This window comes from Podarcis filfolensis (assembly GCF_964270895.1).
Source record: "Podarcis filfolensis genome assembly, chromosome: 5".
Taxonomy (NCBI): domain Eukaryota; kingdom Metazoa; phylum Chordata; class Lepidosauria; order Squamata; family Lacertidae; genus Podarcis; species Podarcis filfolensis.
The window spans coordinates 70,378,580-70,398,249 of NC_139608.1; the positions used below are offsets into that span (position 1 = coordinate 70,378,580).

The 19,670-nt window shown below is 41.9% G+C and overlaps 2 protein-coding genes across 4 annotated transcripts in view; one reads left to right on the forward strand and one right to left on the reverse strand.

Annotated features, from left to right (window-relative positions):
• Positions 1-2,694: 2,694 nt before the first annotated feature.
• Positions 2,695-19,339, forward strand: TACR2 (tachykinin receptor 2). Its single transcript, XM_083614349.1, has 5 exons — positions 2,695-3,658; positions 9,272-9,466; positions 11,971-12,127; positions 13,286-13,482; positions 14,527-19,339. The coding sequence occupies exons 1-5, from the start codon at positions 3,264-3,266 to the stop codon at positions 14,723-14,725; spliced, it is 1,143 nt and encodes a 380-aa protein (XP_083470475.1). The 5' UTR covers positions 2,695-3,263; the 3' UTR covers positions 14,726-19,339.
• LOC310762828 (hexokinase-1) overlaps positions 16,443-19,670 on the reverse strand; it is a 49,999-nt gene continuing 46,771 nt past the window's right edge. For all 3 annotated transcript variants that reach the window (XM_083614341.1, XM_083614340.1, XM_083614342.1), the window contains exon 18: positions 16,443-19,333. In XM_083614341.1, coding sequence (XP_083470467.1) covers positions 19,189-19,333 — 145 coding nt within the window. In that variant the 3' untranslated portion in view covers positions 16,443-19,188. The remainder of the gene's footprint in view (positions 19,334-19,670) is intronic.

The window sequence follows — 19,670 nt, forward strand, 5'->3', positions numbered from 1 at the left end:
TAGCTCATTGACACTGCTAACAACTGCTGAATTTGTTCTTGCCCACTTGCCAACAAGCAAGCGAATGAATGAAGGAATTGAGGAGAAATGATTTGCATTATAGAAGCTGTGAAATCTGAAAGTGTCTGATATGAAAACATTTCAATGGTTTTTCAGGTTTTCTTGCTTTCTGCAACAAGCATTCAATATAATCTTACGCTTGGTCTTCGATAAAGCCCTATGTTTTCTAATAAAAAAAATAGATTTTGCTCTTCGTTATATCTCTCTTATGAAGAGTATCTTAAAGCTGTTAAGATCACTAGCTAAATTATGCTGTGTTTTCCACTGTGTAAAGTCATAGTGATTTCCCTGGAAGTCTATTGGGCTTTCTACAAGTGACCTTTCAGCATCTTTTTCTTTTGGAACAGAACAGAACCTTTCCGCTAGCCAGAGAGAAGTATATCCCCTTATAAGGATCTAACAGTAAAATGGAACAGATCTCTTTCATATATATACTCGGTGTAAATATTTATTCATCTTCTAGAGAATCAAACTCCCATTGTGAAACTAACACAGAAAGAATGTAATTGCACATATTCAGCTTGTCAGAGTACTCTTGGAAATGCTATATGGTTGTTTTATACAAAACAATAATTTAAATAAAGTACAGTATAACATTAAATTGACTGGTCACTGGTAATGTTGGGTCTAATGAAGTACTGTCCTTGTCCACATAGACAGTGTCCAATAGTTTCAGCCTTCTCCTTTTTCATGTGCTGGAATTTTAATGCAACTATGCAGGAATATGTGAGGATACATTAAAAAGTTCAAAGATGGCTTACATGATTATTTTCCACATGAATATTCCAGGCATTAACATTTAAATATTGCATTCTTAAAATGATTTATCCATTAAGGACTAGTTTACACAAGTCAGTTCTGAGTTGATGCTCTTTTAAACCTCTTCAATTTAAATGTGTTTTGCAAGCTATCCAAGGTTTAAAGCACATCTTCAATAAAACTGGGACATCTCAAATAGTCCGGTACTTTTTTCACCTCATCCCAGAGTAACGGTATATAATGTCCCTGTTAATAATTGCACATTTGGCAGACAGGACATTTTGCAGAGAGCACTAACTAAATTGCCTCTGTTCTACAATATACAGAGTGGCCCTTTTTCTATAAGTAGCGTCTAGAGAGATGTTCAAGTGTCTCTAGCAGAAAGTATTTGATGATAAGAAACATGAGAACAGAACTTGAATCAAATCCAGCCTTGTATTTAACCATTTGCCTGGTTGCCATAGGCCACCAGGAATTCCATGCAGCTGAGTGAACAGACTATTAGAACAAACTATTCTGTACCTACGCAAGACCCCTTGGTAGAAGGCAATTGACTGTTGTGGTTGGTTGGTTGGTGCTAGCCTACATGGCTTAGTAGCAGCCTACATTTCCATACTGGTTGAAGAAGAACTTTCCTTTCCTCTGTGGCCAGCATAGAAACTAAGGCTATGTAACGTCTTCATGTGCTAGTAAAATGTTTGCAGGCCAGGAATTTTTATAGGTACACTTGCACAGGTGAACTGATATATGGAAATGTACTGATATGAATAAGTAGCTGGGGAAGTTGGGGTGAAACAATGTTGACTCAAGGTTGGACACTGTTTGGTTTAAAACAAAGTCTTGTGCTACAGGTTACATTAGACGTAGTCTTCTGGCAATGGTGCACACTAGTCAGAGCTTGGATTCATAACTTTGGCTTTCAAGTAGTAGACTACATGATTTTAGATGCTGAACAAAACATTCTTGAAATAGTGCTTATACACCTATGGCATGCTAGCTATTTCATTACCGGAGGTTTTCCCTGTGTTGCTTTTTTTAAAAAATGGGATAAGCTACTGTTCTGCAGAAATTTCTCAACAGACTTGAATAATCCAGTTTAAATATAGTGGAAATCTAACTACATTTTAAGGGTAGTCTCAGAGCAATGGGATAATCTCAAAATTTCCACTGAAGATTTAAATACACAGTAAAAGAGATGGTTCTCTGTGTGGTGCAATTACTTAAAAGTTTGAAAAAAATAAATGGGCACATCTCTGGAAACTGTTTTAGACTATACAGGCCTAGTAATAAGAATAAATAGTAGTCATAGATAAGTTAGGCATATTTTAAGACACTTTGAAGGCAACTCACTGCATCAATAAAATAGCATTTTATTAGGAGAAAATAATGTATGGGATCCAAGCAACCAACTCCTGGGCATAGGCAGAAAGCCCTTATGCTTACATGGGTGGGGGGGGGACAGTATTTCCTTCCTGTGACATTCCCTTGTGCTTCACAGAGCCTTCTCAGGAAGGCTGTTCTTGAGATTGGGATCTTTTCATAGGATGAAAATGACTACCTCTGAGCAGAATATGGTTCACAGCAGTTGAGCTCCCAGCCACTGTTCACAGTCCAATGTGTAAGCTTCTGTGAAGCTCTCACAGCAGTCAGGAGGAGATGAATACATTTTTACTGTCTTCTGTATAGTTGCTTTGGAACTGTTCTCGCAAACCCTTCTACTAATATTTATGGCACACTGCAGGCCAAGTTCTTAGTGAAACTCTCACCAAATTAAATGTGAGTTGTGGATATGCAAAGGATAAATGTATTGGCCCTAATAGGGTAAAATCTCTGACGCTCTTCGCTTTAAACCTGAGAGGAACAGAGCTATGAAGATTACTACAAAAACGTGGGGCAAGGGGTGGAACTCCAGCGTCACTAAATTGGATTTCGTTAGCTATTGTATATTCTAGCCTCTCCACCTCTTTTCAATTCTCGTTAAGCCTGTAGATTTTTTTTTTGCCTGTTTGACTGCTTCCAAAATGTTTCAGTGTTACAAAGGAAGGGAGAATTAAAGTCCAGCAACTCCATGCTGCGATATCTTTTGATCTCTTCTTTTTTAAAAAACAACACATTCTAATAGAGTTACCATAACCTGACACTTTGATTCTTAAGAAGATTCTTCTTATCACAGATCTTCTGCATATTTCTGTTGGCCATTAACACCAGCAGATATTCAAATGGATTTGTGGTGGATATGAGCATAGAAGAGCTGTAATCGCTTCCTGTGGAAAACCATTGTGTGGTGCATGGAAGATCTCTAAACTGAATGTGGGATGCACATCAAAGTCAGTGTGTCATGTTCTGAAGATCTCCAAACTGCGAGTTCACAGCAACAATGCTAGGACTGCTGTAAGAAAGTAATCCCATTTCACACAGTTTTCAACAGTGAACTGAAGAAAGTTATGAAGACAATTTCCTCCTCAAACATAAGCAACATTTCAGTGGATGACATTTCCATAGACCATGTCAACCAGACCGCGTTTTCTCAGCCTGGCTGGCAAATAGCACTTTGGGCTATCACCTATTTATTCATAGTCATCGTATCGGTTGTGGGCAATGGCACTGTCATTTGGATTATCTTGTCTCACCAACGGATGAGGACTGTTACCAACTATTTTATTGTTAACTTGGCTTTTTCTGACCTGCTAATGACTGCCTTGAACACAGTGTTCAATTTTATTTATGCCAGCCACAACGTCTGGTATTTCGGTGAGGGATTCTGTCGGTTTCTTAACTTTATTCCTGTTACGGCAATGTTTGTGAGCATTTATTCTATGACTGCTCTTGCTGCTGAGAGGTAAGAGTTTTCAAGTTGAACTAAATTTTGTTATCCTATTTTATTTGTTTTTAAAGGGTTAACTTGTAAAAGCTGGGTTGAAAGAAGTTATACTAACCAAACTGGAAAAGCAGCTGAATTTTTACAAATCTAGGCATATTTACTTAAAAGTAGATCTCACTGAGTTCTACAGCACAATCCTATGCATGTTTACTCAAAAGTAGGCCCCTTTGTGTTCACGGTGGCTTATTCCCAAGTAAGCGTGCATAGAATTGCATCCTTACTCTCTAGTAAGTATGTTTAAGATTGTAGTCAAGGGGAACAGTCCTATACCTGGGAACGAACACACACACACACACACACACACACACACACAGCACTTCTAAATAAGCCAGAATCAAGTTGCCGTACTATGACTTGGAACTTGCATTTGGAACATGGGATAATGAACAAAGGGGACATTATATTCTGATCCTGAATTATTATTTTGCACTGAAAGATGTAATATTTAAAGGGTTCACTGGTAAAACACTTCCCTTTCCTTGCTCATATGCACACCACCAGCTCCCAAACAGCTCCATCTGGTTCCTTTAAGATGCCTACATCAGGGGCTACACTCTGAAGCTGCTGAAATCTGCACAGCCTGGTACCCAGTAGACCCAGGTACTGCCCCTTCTTGCTATCAAAGAGCTTATATAACAGAGTAAAAGCAGATCCCTAAGTCAAAGGTTAAATGTGGTTTTCAACCATAGCAGAGTCTGGCTGAGTCTTATAATTCAGCAGGGAAGCACTCTGCAGGACACAAAAAGGCCGTCCATTCCTATTACGGTAATTTAAACTTTATGGAAATTGTTTATCACTACCAAATCAAAAAGGTGATATTACAGAAGTTTCAGCGGGCTGCTACATAGCTTCTACTATCTTGATCATTTTCTGAAAGTCCCATTCTGTTCCCTAGGTTTTTTTTAGTCTCCAGCAAGACTTACAAATATACTTGATCTTCTTATTTATCTGTTTTTGTTTTAGTGTTTAGTGTTACACCGAGTCCTTGTTCACACATCATTTACAGACAGTGACTCATAACCTACAATACAGGAAATATCTGAATGCCTTATTTCTAAGGAGGACAATGCAAATTAGGTTCCGTTTCCTCTTGCCAAAAAAAGGACAAGTTAGCAAGATCCTGCCAGTTCAGAAACATCTTTCACTTAGAGTCAACAGGACAAAAGTCACCTCTGGGAAACACCCAACGTACTAGTCATCAAATATTTATTTAATAATAAAATACAAATAATACAAAATTATGTCAGTGTAGCTCCTGTGTTCAAATTAATTTAGAATTCATAAACTCCCAAGTTTTAACCAGATGTAAAACACTGTATTTCTCCATTATGTTCAGTGTCTACGTGGTTCCTATATTCCTAGTAACAATAAAGTCTAAGGGTGTGAGACAATTCTCATATTGTCGATATGGCATACAGTGGTACCTCGGGTTACAGACGCTTCAGGTTACAGACTCCGCTAACCCAGAAATAGTACCTCGGGTTAAGAACTTTGCTTCAGGATGAGAACAGAAATTGTGCTCTGGCGGCGCGGCGGCAGCAGGAGGCCCCATTAGCTAAAGTGGTGCTTCAGGTTAAGAACAGTTTCAGGTTAAGAACAGACCTCCAGAACAAATTAAGTTCTTAACCCGAGGTACCACTGTATAAGGAGGTCTCTGTGTGCTTTGGTGAACCCTTGGATTTGCACAAGTGGAAAGAAATGGAGGGAAGGACCAATACAAGGGTGCCAGCCTATATAGACTTACTTGGGAGTACCGTAAGTCCCACTAAACTCAACTGGGGCTTACTTCAGAGTGGGTATATATTCATAGGGCTGCACTGTCAGCCACAGAAAGAAAAACCCAAACAGGAAGGAAATAGAACTGTGCAGACATTTCCTTTCAGGAGGCAGAGGTGAGTGAGGAATAAGCAAATATCAAATGTGGAATCAGCCAGGCATAGCATTGTTCAGAAAGCAAGCCAAACTGCTCATGGGGCAAAATGCAGGCTTGTAGGGGTTCCCTTTTCACAAACCTGAATCAGCCAGTACAACGCAAATATAGCCACACTTGCAGAATGCAAGCAATATGTGCCATTAAGCAGATAAGCCCACTCCTCGGTGGGGTAGACAGTAGTAGTCGATCATGAAAACAGAAATAAATCAGTTTCTGGGAAAGATTAATGACTTTAATAGAAGTAGCTTTTTCCGGCTCGAAGTCAAGGGCTGCTGGTAACAGATACATTGTGTAATCTGGAGCTTACCACAAATTTATTTTAAAAAACAGTCCTCCAGATCAGTTTATTTTCTCTACATCTCCCACTTCGGGATTCTTGGGGAAGAACTTATAAAACTAATGCCTTTTTTATTTTTAATTAGTTACGCGGGAAAAGTTGAACTTCCATTTTTATAAAGCACAAGGTTTGTGCCATAACTATACTGCACCACTCTTTAGGGAGCTACCCTAAGTGCAAGAAGCTAGTGTAAAGAAAGCCAGTCGAAATAAAGCTGGCATAAAGTTACACCTGATCCAAATCCCATTCAGCAGCTAGGCAGATGCTGCTGCCCTGCCTAAGTCTGGCAGAGGAAAAACAAGTCTTTAAAACAGTGTTCTGTGCTGGGTTGCCAGGTCACGTGTAACTAGGCTGAATCTACTTAGGATCTAGCCTAAGGCCCACTCTCCCAGTCCTGCCCCACCATGCCCCAGAATGCTCCCTTTCGGAGACTTACACCAGCCTTGGCTCAGCCTTTTTGGACTGCCACCTTTTCCTGCCTGGGAGGCTGCCTCTTCTGTTTTTCTTCCCTTCACACTACTGCTAGTCATAAAAGATTTCTCAGGAAAACAGGTAGGCTGCATTTATCTTCCTTGGAAAAGTTTACAAAAACAAGCCATCATTTCTTGCTGTTTGGATTAGGGATGCCAGATTTTCCTGCGCCATGTGTGACAAATGGATGAAGTTATCTTCCTCCCCACACGGCTAAGATGTGGGGAAGCTTTGCCTGCTAAACTTCTGCTTGTCATGTGGCTTTTTAAGACACAGGAGCCATGCCAGAAAAAGTTGGCACCCCTAAAATTAATTTTATACATTCTGCAAAAGCTCCGGACAGATCTTCCAAGCAAAGAGGCTGTCGTAACTTGGCAGTAAGTAATTGGAAGCTAATATTTTTTGTTTGGGTTTTGATCTACTCAAAAGTGCAAAAGTTAAGGATCGACAAGACAATATATCAATTGAACAGGACAAGTACTGTTGCACAAGTTGTATTAAGAACATAGGAAGCTGCATTGTACCAAATCAGATTGTTGGTCTATCTCACACACTACTGACCCAGTACGATAGTGGGGCAGAAAGAAGAAAGTACATAAATGTAATGATGGTCACCAACTTAAGGTAAAGGTAAAGGGACCCCTGACCATTAGGTCCAGTCGTGACCGACTCTGAGGTTGTGGCACTGATCTCACTTTATTGGCCATTGGAGCCGGCGTACAGCTTCCAGGTCATGTGGCCAGCATGACTAAGCCGCTTCTGGCGAACCAGAGCAGCGCACGGAAACGCCGTTTACCTTCCCGCCGGAGCAGTACCTATTTATCTACTTGCACTCTGACGTGCTTTCAAACTGCTAGGTTGGCAGGAGCAGGGACTGAACAACGGGAGCTCACCCCGTCACAGGGACTCGAACCGCTGACCTTCTGATTGGCAAGTCCTAGGCTCTGTGGTTTAACCCACAGCGCCACCCGCATCCCGGTCACCAGCTTGGATGGCCCCAAAAGAGTGTTAGGAAAATGGAGGCTAGCGATGGCTACTAACCACAGCAGCCATGTTCTCCCTCAGCTGTTGGAGGCAGTATGTCTCTGAATACCAATTGCCAGGAAAAGCTCTGTTGCACTCACGCCCTGCTTGCAGGCTTCCCATAGGCATCTGGTTGGCCATTGTGAGAACAGGATCCTGGGTTAGATGGGCCTGGGGCCTGATCCAGCAGGACTGCTCTTGTGTTCTATTGTCTATACGTACTGACTAGCAGTTGCTCTCTTCCCTTGCACTGTCTGAAGTTGTCAGGCATTGAACCTGGAACCTTCAAGTGAGTGGCTGGGGCAATCCAGTCAGATGGGTGGGGTACAAATAATTAAATTCTTATTAATATTCAAAGCAGGTGCCCTATCACTAAGCTATGGGGGAGAAATTTTGTTTGCTTTTTAATGAGAAACATTATTGAACCAATACGTAAACTGAAGCACTTCAAAAGCAGCACTTCACTGAATTTTGCAATGCTATTCTCCAACCAGCGTGTTCAAAAATGGGTATATTAGGGGGAAAGTGTGCATTAAAGTGCTTGTTAGTGAAAATAACATACAAAATACATTATACTGGGGAGGTATATTTTTAAAATGTGGATATTGGTTAAGACAACATGGACAAAGGTGTATATTAGGAGAAATTTGCACCAAAGTTCTGACAAATTTGCATGAGGCATTAAAAAGATTAAATCACAAATTGCTGTGGAAATATGGAGAGATGAATTTAAGAATGGGGGGGGGGGGGAATAGAAACCTGGAGAAACCAAAACTGAGACATTAATTCATCCATAGCTATGGCACTTCCATGGAATAACTTGCCCTGAATTACTGTACTTCCTGCAATCTCAGAGTAAACAAACTACAAGGAGGCAGGAATTAATCATTGTACAAATAACTCTTCTCAGCAGAGCCACTTACTTAGGTATACAAAACCCTGGGATCATAAATCCTATCCTTGGCGTTAGAAAAAGCTACCAATTTTGGAAAAACTCAGCCACACTGGCCATGCAACATCAATTATTGTCGAAAATGTCATTTTCTGTGTGTCCTACAGTACATGTGTACTACAATCACAGAGCACATTTATCAAGCAGGCCACGCTGGCTTCCTGGTCATGTGTCAGTCAGCAACCCGAGATGAGTGTTCAGAACAGGTGTGAGATAAAATGCACAACATGTCATTTAAACTGGAAGGCGCAAGGGTTGGAGAGAGGCTGAGGGGAAAACATTTCCACTGCTCAGTGAACAAATCAGGCCTGTGGCAGCAGGATGACTTTTTCTTAAAAAAATAAATGATTGCCCCTCACAAAGCTCATATAAATCACTAAGTCTGGCCTTATTTACACCAATCTATGCATATGTGTATGCATTCTTTAACTAGAGAACTCCATTATAACATTTGGAGGCATGCAAATATTGAAATAGAGCCGTATATTCCCCTCGCCACAGCTTTTTATTAGAGGTCACTCCAGAAGTTCCCCAAGTTTCAGAATCGGCTTTGGAGTGAATGCTCAGAAGACTCATTTGTACACACCAAGCATTTCCCACAGTCCTTTGGATCTGTAGATTTCTTTCCACATAAATGTACACAGTAGAGTAGGGTGGAGGGGATAATGCTTTGCCTCTTCTACAATATTTGACTTGTTTATTGTGAATATGGCTGTGTACACACTATACCTTCAAAGCACAGAGCACAGTCTTCCCCTCAAAGAATTCTGGGTGCTGCTGTTTGCAAATGGTTGCTAGGAATTGCAATTTTGTGCAGGGTGAACTGCGGCCTAATTCTCTCTCTCTCCCTTTCAGGTATATGGCTATAGTTTACCCTTTCAGGCAAAAGCTCTCTGCTGGGTACACCAAAGTGGTCATAGGAATAATCTGGTTGGTGGCTTTTGGACTTGCTTTCCCACAGTTCTTTTATGCACAAATTCGTGTCGACTACGGAATGACCAAATGTGTTGTTGCCTGGCCAGATGATGTTCATCGTAAAAATCTCATCACGTAAGAACACCCCAAATCCTGAACCCCAAAATACATGTTGGCAGTTGAGAACTCTTGATTTAAGGGGGAAAGAGAGAACGCGAATGATGTTGCTGAAAATCTTGCCTTAACCATCTGTTTTCAGCCAGAATCTATGTTACTACTATGTCTTCTTTACACTTGATGGAGGAGAGTGGAGGCAAACAGGTGACCACGTTAATATTCATGCAGTAATCAGGGATACTGCCAATTTAGGGTGTTTCATCCACAGATTTCAATGAAGTTGCAGTTTTCTGAAGTGAAAGAAGGCTGTGACATTCTGTGATGGGGGAACGAGGGTTGGAACCAGGAACTCTAGACCAAGGTGATCAAATTTAATTCAAACAGGGCTTCATACGTCAATTAAAAATCCTTCAGACTTATCCGAGTTAACTGAATGGCAGGACCATCCCAAAACTTTTAAATCCTTGGGGGAAAAGGGATGCCAGTATTCCTTCCATACTAGTAATTTAGTCTGGGATCCCATCTATCGGTTTAGATGCCTTTGCTGGACAACTCTGGCAATGTCATAGCATTGGAGTGCTATGGGATGGCTGTGTTACCCTCTCATCTTGTCTTTAAAAGTCAATTGCAACATTAGCTTTCATGAATTTTCTAGCCAAATATTCCTGAGGCTTTTCAGAGCTACTGTATCTTTACCTAAAAGCTTCCTCTTTGCAGCTGCCAACTTTAATTGCTTTAGCCTGTAATTGTCCTTTAATTAGTCCTTCCTGCTCTACACTTTCATTACTAGATTTCTTTTTTCTTTTAACTGAAAAATAGCATAGTGTCACAAATATGGGGCAATTCATTCCTAATGAAACATCATATTGAACAGAAAATGCTTAGCGGAAGGGATCACAGGGAGCAAGCTTCTAATTAAAGTTGCAGGTGGGTTGCCTTTGTCCCAGCACAAAAAGTGAAGAACTTACCTCAGCAGCAGCACTCTCCGTTGCAAGAAATTGATGAGAAAGGCACAAGTATGTAATCTTCAACCCCAATTGAGATTCACACAGAAACAAGGATCAACAAGAAACGTCTGTTTGAACAATTGTCATGCTTCCTGTTTGAGAAATATCAAAACAAAATCTGGCACTGAATGGGATGCCGTCACTGTGATATGAAGCAACACTTCTATAGAGTAAAAGTCCCATTAAATCTGTCAGAGAAATTTTGACAGTTGATTATCGGTAGTGAAAAAAATGTTTAGTCAAAACATGGCAATGTGGTGGACGCAAAAAGAAGGGGGAAGCAGTGTGACCTCAAAAAGCAGGCCTTGGGTCCAGTAGATAAAAGGACTGAGGGGAAAATGGAGAGATATCTTGAGACCTTGCAGTGATCAGCCTTGCAGTGATTAGTCTTGCTATTTGTGGCAAAGGGAAGGATTTCCCCCATGTGTTCTTATCTCTTCCTCTGTCTGGCTCACCTCTTCCCCTTTTAGTCCGGGGAAAACCACACTCAAGGCTAAAACATAGAGTCCTTTGTTCTGTTTATGAGGTTCTGGAATTCAAGAGGCCAAACATTTATGGAGCTTTGGGCACAATTCTCATCTCCCTCCAGAAAGGAGGCATGGTTATTTAAGCATTGCGTTAACATCACTCCTTGAACGTTTATCATCAACCATCTTCTACAAATAGTAGCCTTCTGACAAGCTGTCTTCATGCCACTGGTTTACTGTGGCCACTGTCACATCACCAAAAAAAGTGGGGGGGGGCACACAAAATTTTACACAAATTCACACTGTATACATGATATGCTAATTTATACGTATGGTTGCAAATTTAGAAACAATCACTATAATTCAAATATAAATTAACTATCATTTTGTCATAGTGGAGAAGACTGTGACCAGGTGATCTGTAGGTTTGCTCGGTCTGTTGTCCCCATGTTAACTGTTGATGGGCAACTTCAAGGCTTTTACTCTCCCTTCATAAGTATCTGGTCAGGCCTTCTGACAGAGGTCACTTTCAAAACAGCGGAAATTATAGAACCTTAAGAGTTAGAAGGGACCCCAAGGGTCATCTAGTCCAACCCCATGCAAGTCCTTGGTAAAGTAGGGCAGATGGTCACCCTAAACAGCAGTTTATAATTTTGAGAGTATCACTTTTGAAAGACCATTAATGGTACATTGTGTTTTGATAGCTTCCCCTCGCCGGCCTTGCTTCACATCCTCCTTGAGTATTTTTGCCTGATTGGAACATGACATTGAACTCTGAAAATGACTTGTTGCTTGCCTGGATGGAGAATAGCGAGGGTGTGTGTGTGTGTGTGTGTGTGTGTGTGTGTGTAGAAACTACCCCAGTGTACAAAGATACCATTTACATTCACTGCTCTGGCCACTCTTGCCCTGGAAACCACTGGCCCAGAAAGTTTTGGAAACTCAGGCAGAAAAGCATTTATTGATCTTCCCAATACAGAGGTTCTTTTTGGACTTAAGGAAGGGAAACAAGCTCTATCCATGCTCAGCTCTTTCTCTCTTTTTTCAGGTACCACATTACAGTCATTGTTTTGGTGTACCTCCTGCCTCTCCTAGTGATGTTTATCACATACAGTGCAATAGGAAAGGCTCTGTGGAATAATGCTGTTCCTGGAGATCACACTAATGTGCTCAGCTACCAGCATATGATTACAGCCAAAAAAAAGGTTAGTCATTGTGAGCTAATAATTGATGCTTATAGCGCAGTGGTAACATGAACCCAGGGGTAAATCTCACTGCTGCGTAGTTTTGTTATCAGCAAGAACAACAGACCAGACACACCTCCGGCTAAGACTCAGACTGTGTGTGCAGTATTTCTTAAAAAACAACAGGATAGGTACAGATCATGACAAATACCTGTTCCCAAACCAATGGTAGGAGCACATTAGGTGCAGAGTTTGTGGGAATGTGTACAGTCTCGATTTTGCAAATTACCACCTAAGTTTCAGCAAATGCCCTCTGCTGTCCTGGACAGGTACTACAGCATGATGCCTGTAACCAGCATTATAAAAGGTAAAGGTAAAGGACCCCTGAACGGTTAAGTCCAGTCAAAAGTGACTATGGGCTGCAGTGCTCATCTCGCTTCAGGTCAAGGGAGCCAATGTTTATCCACAGACAGCTTTTCGGGTCATGTGGCCAGCATGACTAAACCACTTCTGGTGCAACGGAACACCATGACGGAAGCCGGAGCACACAGAAATGCTGTTTACCTTCCCACCACAGCGGTACCTATTTATCTACTTGCAGTGGCGTGCTTTCGAACTGCTAGGTTGGCAGAAGCTGGGACAGAGCAACGGAAGCTCACCACAGTCACACGGATTCAAACCGCTGACCTTCCGATCGGCAAGCCCAAGAGGTTCAGTGGTTTAGACCACAGTGCCACCTGCGTTCCAGTAACCAACATTATATACATTGGCAGCAAACAAGTAGGGCAAGATACTGCTAGCTAAGGGGGTTCAACTTGAATAGTCACCACCTGTCACTTCCCAATCCTAAAAAGTGCATGTTTCTGGGATTTGCGGCAACATTATCACAGCAGCATTCTGCACAGCCACAGTTGCCTTTATAAACAAGTTACTACTATATATTGCAGGGATGAGGAAACTGTCATTAATACAACTATGCATTTAACATATTGTCTGGTTTGGTTCATAAGAAACTCCAGGCACAAATTGCTGCACAGCCATGCATCACAGACTTTCTGAGTACCCACCCCAAGCCTGTATTTCACGAGAAATGGGTAGCAGCCTCTTTGACACCACAGGCACAAATCTAGGACCAGAAGACTGACAAAGCATTCAAAGATTTCTCTTTCCTTTTTCTAGTTCGTCAGGACAATGGTTGCAGTCGTGATCACATTTGCCATCTGCTGGTTCCCTTATCATCTCTACTTCGTCTTGGGGAACATCCGGAAAGACATTTACAGGCAGAAGTACATTCAACAAGTATACCTGGCAGTATTTTTGCTTGCCATGAGCTCTGCGATGTATAGTCCAATTATTTATTGCTGCCTTAATCAAAAGTGAGTAGTGCATGCGTTAAGTGGATGCAAGCAACTTGGGAGTATCACTGAAGTGTAGGATAAAAATGCTCATATATAAATATAGGAACCTAGGAAGCTGTCTTATACCAGTTCAGATCACTGGCCCATTTTGCTCAGTGTGGCCTACGCTCAGGGCTTATACTTCTATCATATTTAGCTTGACCTCTAACATTTACAATGCAATCATTTACATTCCCGCTCTGAAGCAAATACCACCGAGTTCAATGGTGCTTACTCTCAGGCACAGTATTAACAAATTCCACAAAAAACAGCGGTTTTCTCTAAATGTGCATCACATTCCTTTGATAGCCTCTGTATTCCATCAGGGAAACAGTCCATTTTTCTTTGGAGAGAAAATTTCCTTTGGGGGTTCAATACGGAGGCTCACACAAAATTCCTCATTCATCAGACTTTATTCAATAATGTGTTACGGGACAGAGTACAAAAGCGTCTGTCAGAGTACACACCCTATATAAGGAAATATACGTCATCTTGACCATTCATTCTCTAGCCAACCACCTTCTGCCACCTCAGCACCTCACCTTCTCTCATCCAACCATAGTCCTTGGAAGCACTTACTCAACCCAAGTTTTTTGCTGTTCATGAGACTCCCTTGTGCCTTTGTCAAGCAATCGGCCATTAGGTTCCTCCTAAACTGATTCTTACTAGTTTTAGGGCGAGGCTGCACTCTTGCATACGTGATGCAAGATCCTCGTGAATAATGGGTTTTGCAGAATTTCTACCTTCTCAGTCTGTACAAGGGATGGGAAGCTTTTTCTGACTACATTCTGGGGGGTCACATGCTAGTGGTTGCTGGGTCAGAGGCAAAAGTAGACAGAACAGCCAATGTGACTTATGCTTTGGTTTTGGGGTCACACACAAGTCAGGTTTTTCTATACAGATTTATCTCTCCACCCTGTCAGGCAAGAGGTGTGATCACCCTACAAAGTCCCTCAAGTCTGAGGTTCTCCATCCCTCATCTATACCATGTAACACTTGGCTTGTGTTTGCACCCATTTACAGGTTCCGCTCTGGTTTCAAGATAGCTTTCCAGTGCTGCCCTTGCATCAAAGCAACGGAAAGAGACAGACTTAACCTTACTCCCCGATTGCCTTTAAAGAAGACCTGGAGAGATCACGCATCTAACAACCTGACAAGCACAGGAACACAGACAACCAATACAGACAGTGTACCATTAAGTACTATGTATTTGATTGTTTGACTGTTATGCCAATAGCTTGATTAATGGCTTCTTGTCGTGTTTCTTGATTGCAGATTAAAAATATTATCACAGAGGCTTGTGACAGATTTGGGAGTATTCTTTGCAGTGTTTCACACCAGCAACACAACCAATCAATTCCTCCATCAGTGTTATTGCTTGAATGTCTTAGTGTCTGAAAACAATCTCAATGCCATACGCTCATACTATTATGGAAAGCCACAGGGCCGACCCAAGACATTTTACTGCCTGAGGCAAAGGACAAGGTGGCTCACCTCCCTATTCCATGTACAGAAGCCAACTGGACTAGCTGTTGAATCTTATTTCAATGCTGGCAATGGGACAGCATCCATCATGGCACCTGATAGCAGCAGACTAGTTTAGGGGTCCAGGATGGACTGTGGCACACACAGAGCAGATTGCATACTTCAGAACAAATAGAAAAAAGGCATTTTTTTCCCAGTCCATCAGCTGGCATTAAAAATTCAAATACAGTGGTACTTGGGTTCACAAATGTAATCCGTTCTGGAAGTCCGTTCCAAAACCAAGATGCACTTTTCCATAGAAATACAAAATGGATTAATCCATTCCAGACTTTTAAAAAACAATCCCTAAAACAGCAATTTAACATGAATTTTACTATCTAACGAGACCATTGACCCATAAAATGAAAGCAAAATCAATGTACTGTACTATAAAATAAACAAGACAGTATTGTAGATGATAAAAATTAAAATTATTATTTTTCCCTTACCTGCACTGATATTGTTTGGATGGGGGGCTTTTATCCATTTCCCCAGTCACACCATCAATCAATCAGTGGCTGAACTGGGTTCCAGTGTTACAAAAACAAATAAACCGAAAAAGCCTCAAAAACGAAAAGGCAAAATAAATAGCAAAAAAGAAGTACCAAACAATCTGCTCCAGAAGTCTGCTTGACTTCTGTAATGTTCAAAAACCAAGGCACTGTTTCTGATTGGTGCAGGCGCCCTGGAAACAATAGCTGACAGCTGCATTGGATGATCTGCTTCCAAAAAACGATCGAAAACCGGAACACTTACTTCCAGCGTTTGGGAACCAAAGCGTTTGAGAACCAAGGTACCACTGTACCAAAATCTGTAGTGTATACTTTAACAGTAGTAGCAGTTTTTAGAGTATCACTTGGATTGCCTTTTAGAACACAGGAAACTACGTTCTCCCATTAAGCTCTACATTGTCTATATAATGACTGACAGCTGCCCTCCAGGATTTGAGTGGAGTCTTTGAAACCTAGAACTCTTCAATGCAACACATGTGCTCTACCCATTCAATGCTGAAGGGAAAAGCTACACAAACACCATCAGATTATACATTATGCTATAACTGGTGAACCTGCAAGGGGGTGGGGTGGAAGTAAAGCCTGGTCCTAGAATATTAACCATCAGCCAGCACTGATTCAACTCAACGACACAACACGTAGCAGTTCTTGTGTCAAAGAGGTGTGCAAGTGTGTTCAACCCAAGGCTGAAATCTGGTGGGACATTTTAACACTGTTTTGTAAAGATACATTTGCTAGAGGCACACATTTCTCAGGAAATATCTGGAATCTAGAATTGAAAAAAGGAGTTTTTATTTTAAATATTCCCAGTTTCCATTGCTTTTAAAACACACAGGGATCTTCCCCACCCTTCTCCAAAGCATCAATCATTCCTTTGCCAGAAAGAATCACCAAACACCAACACACGTCAAAAAAAGTTTAATATTGTCACAAATATTCACTTTGCACTAGTAAGTACTGCTGCTACTAGTGGTGCAATGTAAAAAGACTTTCTAGCATTGCAAATCCAGGGAATCATGCAGATCTTCAGGAAGACACACACGCACACACGCACACATAAAGCTGAGCTTACTGCTTGTGACTCGTGTTACCACACAACATTCGATCACAGTGCACCAAAATGCATACTGAAATGTTTATTAGCATGGGGAATCCAAATCTTGAGGAGCAGAGAAGAAAAATAAGTCTGCAAATCTCTTTTCTTCTGGCCAATGGTGGTATTTAGTTGAACAAACAACAATTCATACTTCGGAGAACAAAAAGATCTAAAATGGTAGTGGGTCGCTTCTGCGGCAGCTGTTCAGAAAACTAACTGCAGGCTAACCAAACTTAAAAGACAAGCTAGCTAATTTTGTATTTGTGCAATTCCAAATAGGAAGGGAAAGGTGATGTGGGTGGTCTGCGTGCGACAGCGAATTTTTTGTGCAAATTAGGCAAGTTTGCATAAATTAATTTGCACCAGAAAGCGTCACGTTATAATCTGGCATGCTTATTTTACTTGCTTTTTTTAAAAAAAAAAAAAAAGCTAAAAGATTTGAATCTGCTAAGATTGGCTGATTTACAATGGGCAAATGCATTGTTACTAAGAATCTTAACAAACCAGGGGGGTGGGGATCCATGGAAAGGTAAATAACCGGGGACTGGGGGGGCAGGATGCATCCCACATCACTATTTGCCAGCCCTTTCTATTTGCTGAGTGGCAGGCTGGCTTGACTTGCAAGTCTAGCTGAATCTAGTCCCAATGCTGGAAATTTCCTTGCTTTAGGCACCTTTGGAGCAGGCTGGTTTGGTGTTACTTGCCTGCAATGCTTTCCCAAGCACCCTGGAATTCCTTGCCCCACACCCTATGTGGATTGACACAAGAACAGTTCCTTGAAACTTTACTCATCTAATTGTTAGATGCTGCTGCTATCTATATATCTAAAAGCAGGGCTTTTGGGGCGCCATTGCTATTCCAAGAGAACAAGGGACACGTTCATGGTGAGTTCCAGCACCTCTTTTTCTAGAAAAACAACACTGTTAAAAGCCTGGTTCTGAAGTTAATGTCACTTTTAAAACCACATGGAAAGGTATATACTTCCAAATATCAGGGGGCTTTATTCAGCTCCCTTAAAAATCAGTGTGATTTTGGCCTCTGTAGGACCCACTGTTAATGGCGATTAGGATGCATTTCATTCCAGCCCTTCCCCTACTATTTATCTAGACTCAGAGTGTAATTTTTTTAAGCACTCGTGTGAGTGCTGCCATGTGGGAACTAGCTGTTAATGCAGATTAGAGGGCTCCCTAGCAAAGCACCCAAACACCACTTTGCTCACTCAGGTCTGGTCATCCATTCGCTCCCATACATATGGACATACCAGGAGGCAGCGGCTGTGTCTGGGAAGCTGCCTGCTATTTTAATTTGTCCACCACTTTCCGGGGCAATGTTGCATTGGGTGCACAAGGGCATTGTGGGAAAATTAAAACGGCAGCTTCCCAGTGACAGCTGCCAAAGGCTCACAGCCAAAGGCCTGGGCAGGCCAAAAAGCCAGGTTAACTCCAGCTTTGGCAGGTGGACAAAGATGTTGGGAATGGTGTTGGCCTTGCAGTGCGGCACAACGTTTCCAGAAGCAAATACATGCTGTGGACTTGCCAGAACTCCCCTAGATAACCTGCAGCCATGTCACTCCCACATTGCAAGCACTCGTGCAATTGCTACACAAAGGCAGTCCGTGAACTTGGCTCATTACACTGGCTCTCAGAGCAGCAAGGGAGACCAGGATGCCCCTTTTAAAAATTAGCATCCTCAACTCACCAGAATCTAGCCAAACCAAGGGAAGGGCACATGGAAAGCTACGGTCAGAGGTTTGGATTATCTCTGGGGTCAATCCTTCTCTTGGTTGTTTTTTTTTTTTTACTAGCACAGGCTTGCCTTTTGGAACAGCACAAATCTTACTTGGAAACATGACATCATTCACCAAAGCAGCAGAAAAAGCCAGTGATATTAAGACATGTCAGGAGAGCCCCTTATTTCTTTCCTAGTGACTGAATTCAGTGAGCAGAAGACAATTCTGGCTGCTAAAGGAGACCTTGCTACAGGAGCACAGAGTGCAGCTCAGCAGATGTGAAAACTTCAAAGTTGTCTGAAAGGAAAAGGGTGCGGGGAATCAAACATTTGGCTAGAAATTCGGAAAAGAACTGCTAAGGCCTCTTAGCATAAGCATTTGTGTCCTACTCAGCACTGTTGGTGGTGTATGTATTTAACACGGAAGTAGTAGCAGCTGGAAATAATACACTTGACACACAGAACCACCTGCTCTTGTCCTTGGACATCATTTGGCTGTAATTTTAGACCTCGAATAATAAACCTATTTTTGACATTTGTTTAAATTATAGATCCTCATTTTTTCCTCCTTTGAATGATTTACACACGGGGAATGTACCAAATAGGGCAGAAAAAGACACATGCAGACAAGGGGTTCAGAGGAGGGAGATATTATCAGCAACAGCAGCACACTCTATTCAGTATCCTATTTTTATTTTTTAACTCCAACGCTTCCATAAAGCAGCAGTGGGATTCTGGGCTTCCCCTCTTGCCAGTTCAGACTACGGAACTGCTGCTTTTCGCAAGGAAGTGCTCGGAAGGCAGAATGAGCCAGTGGTGCAGAGTTCAGTTATGCTCAGCGTCACGCAGTCTACATCCCACGGCAGTGATGAGGGCGGCCCCTTTGCCACTGCCATCTTCGGAGAGAAGGAATGTCACATCGCACTTGGGGGCCAGGTCCTTTACCGTTTGGTGCATGACCCTTGAAAAACTGTGGGGGGGGAAATAAAAAGAGGGAAATGTGAGGGAGGGCTTCTCTCTGCCAGTCCATAATCACGATAAGGTCTCAAGATTACCAAGCAGGTTTCATTCTCTTTTCAGCAGCAACGCTTCTGAATATCAGTTGCTGGAAACGGATAGCTCAGTTGGTTAGAACGTGGTGCTGATAACGCCAAGGTTGCAGGTTCGATCCCCATCTTCCTGCATTACAGGGGGTTAGACTAGATGATCCTCAGGGTCCCTTCCAACTCTACGATTCTATGAAATTGCAGGAAAGGAGAGAGCTTCTGTGCTCACGTCCTGCCTGCAGGCTTCCCACAGGCATCTGG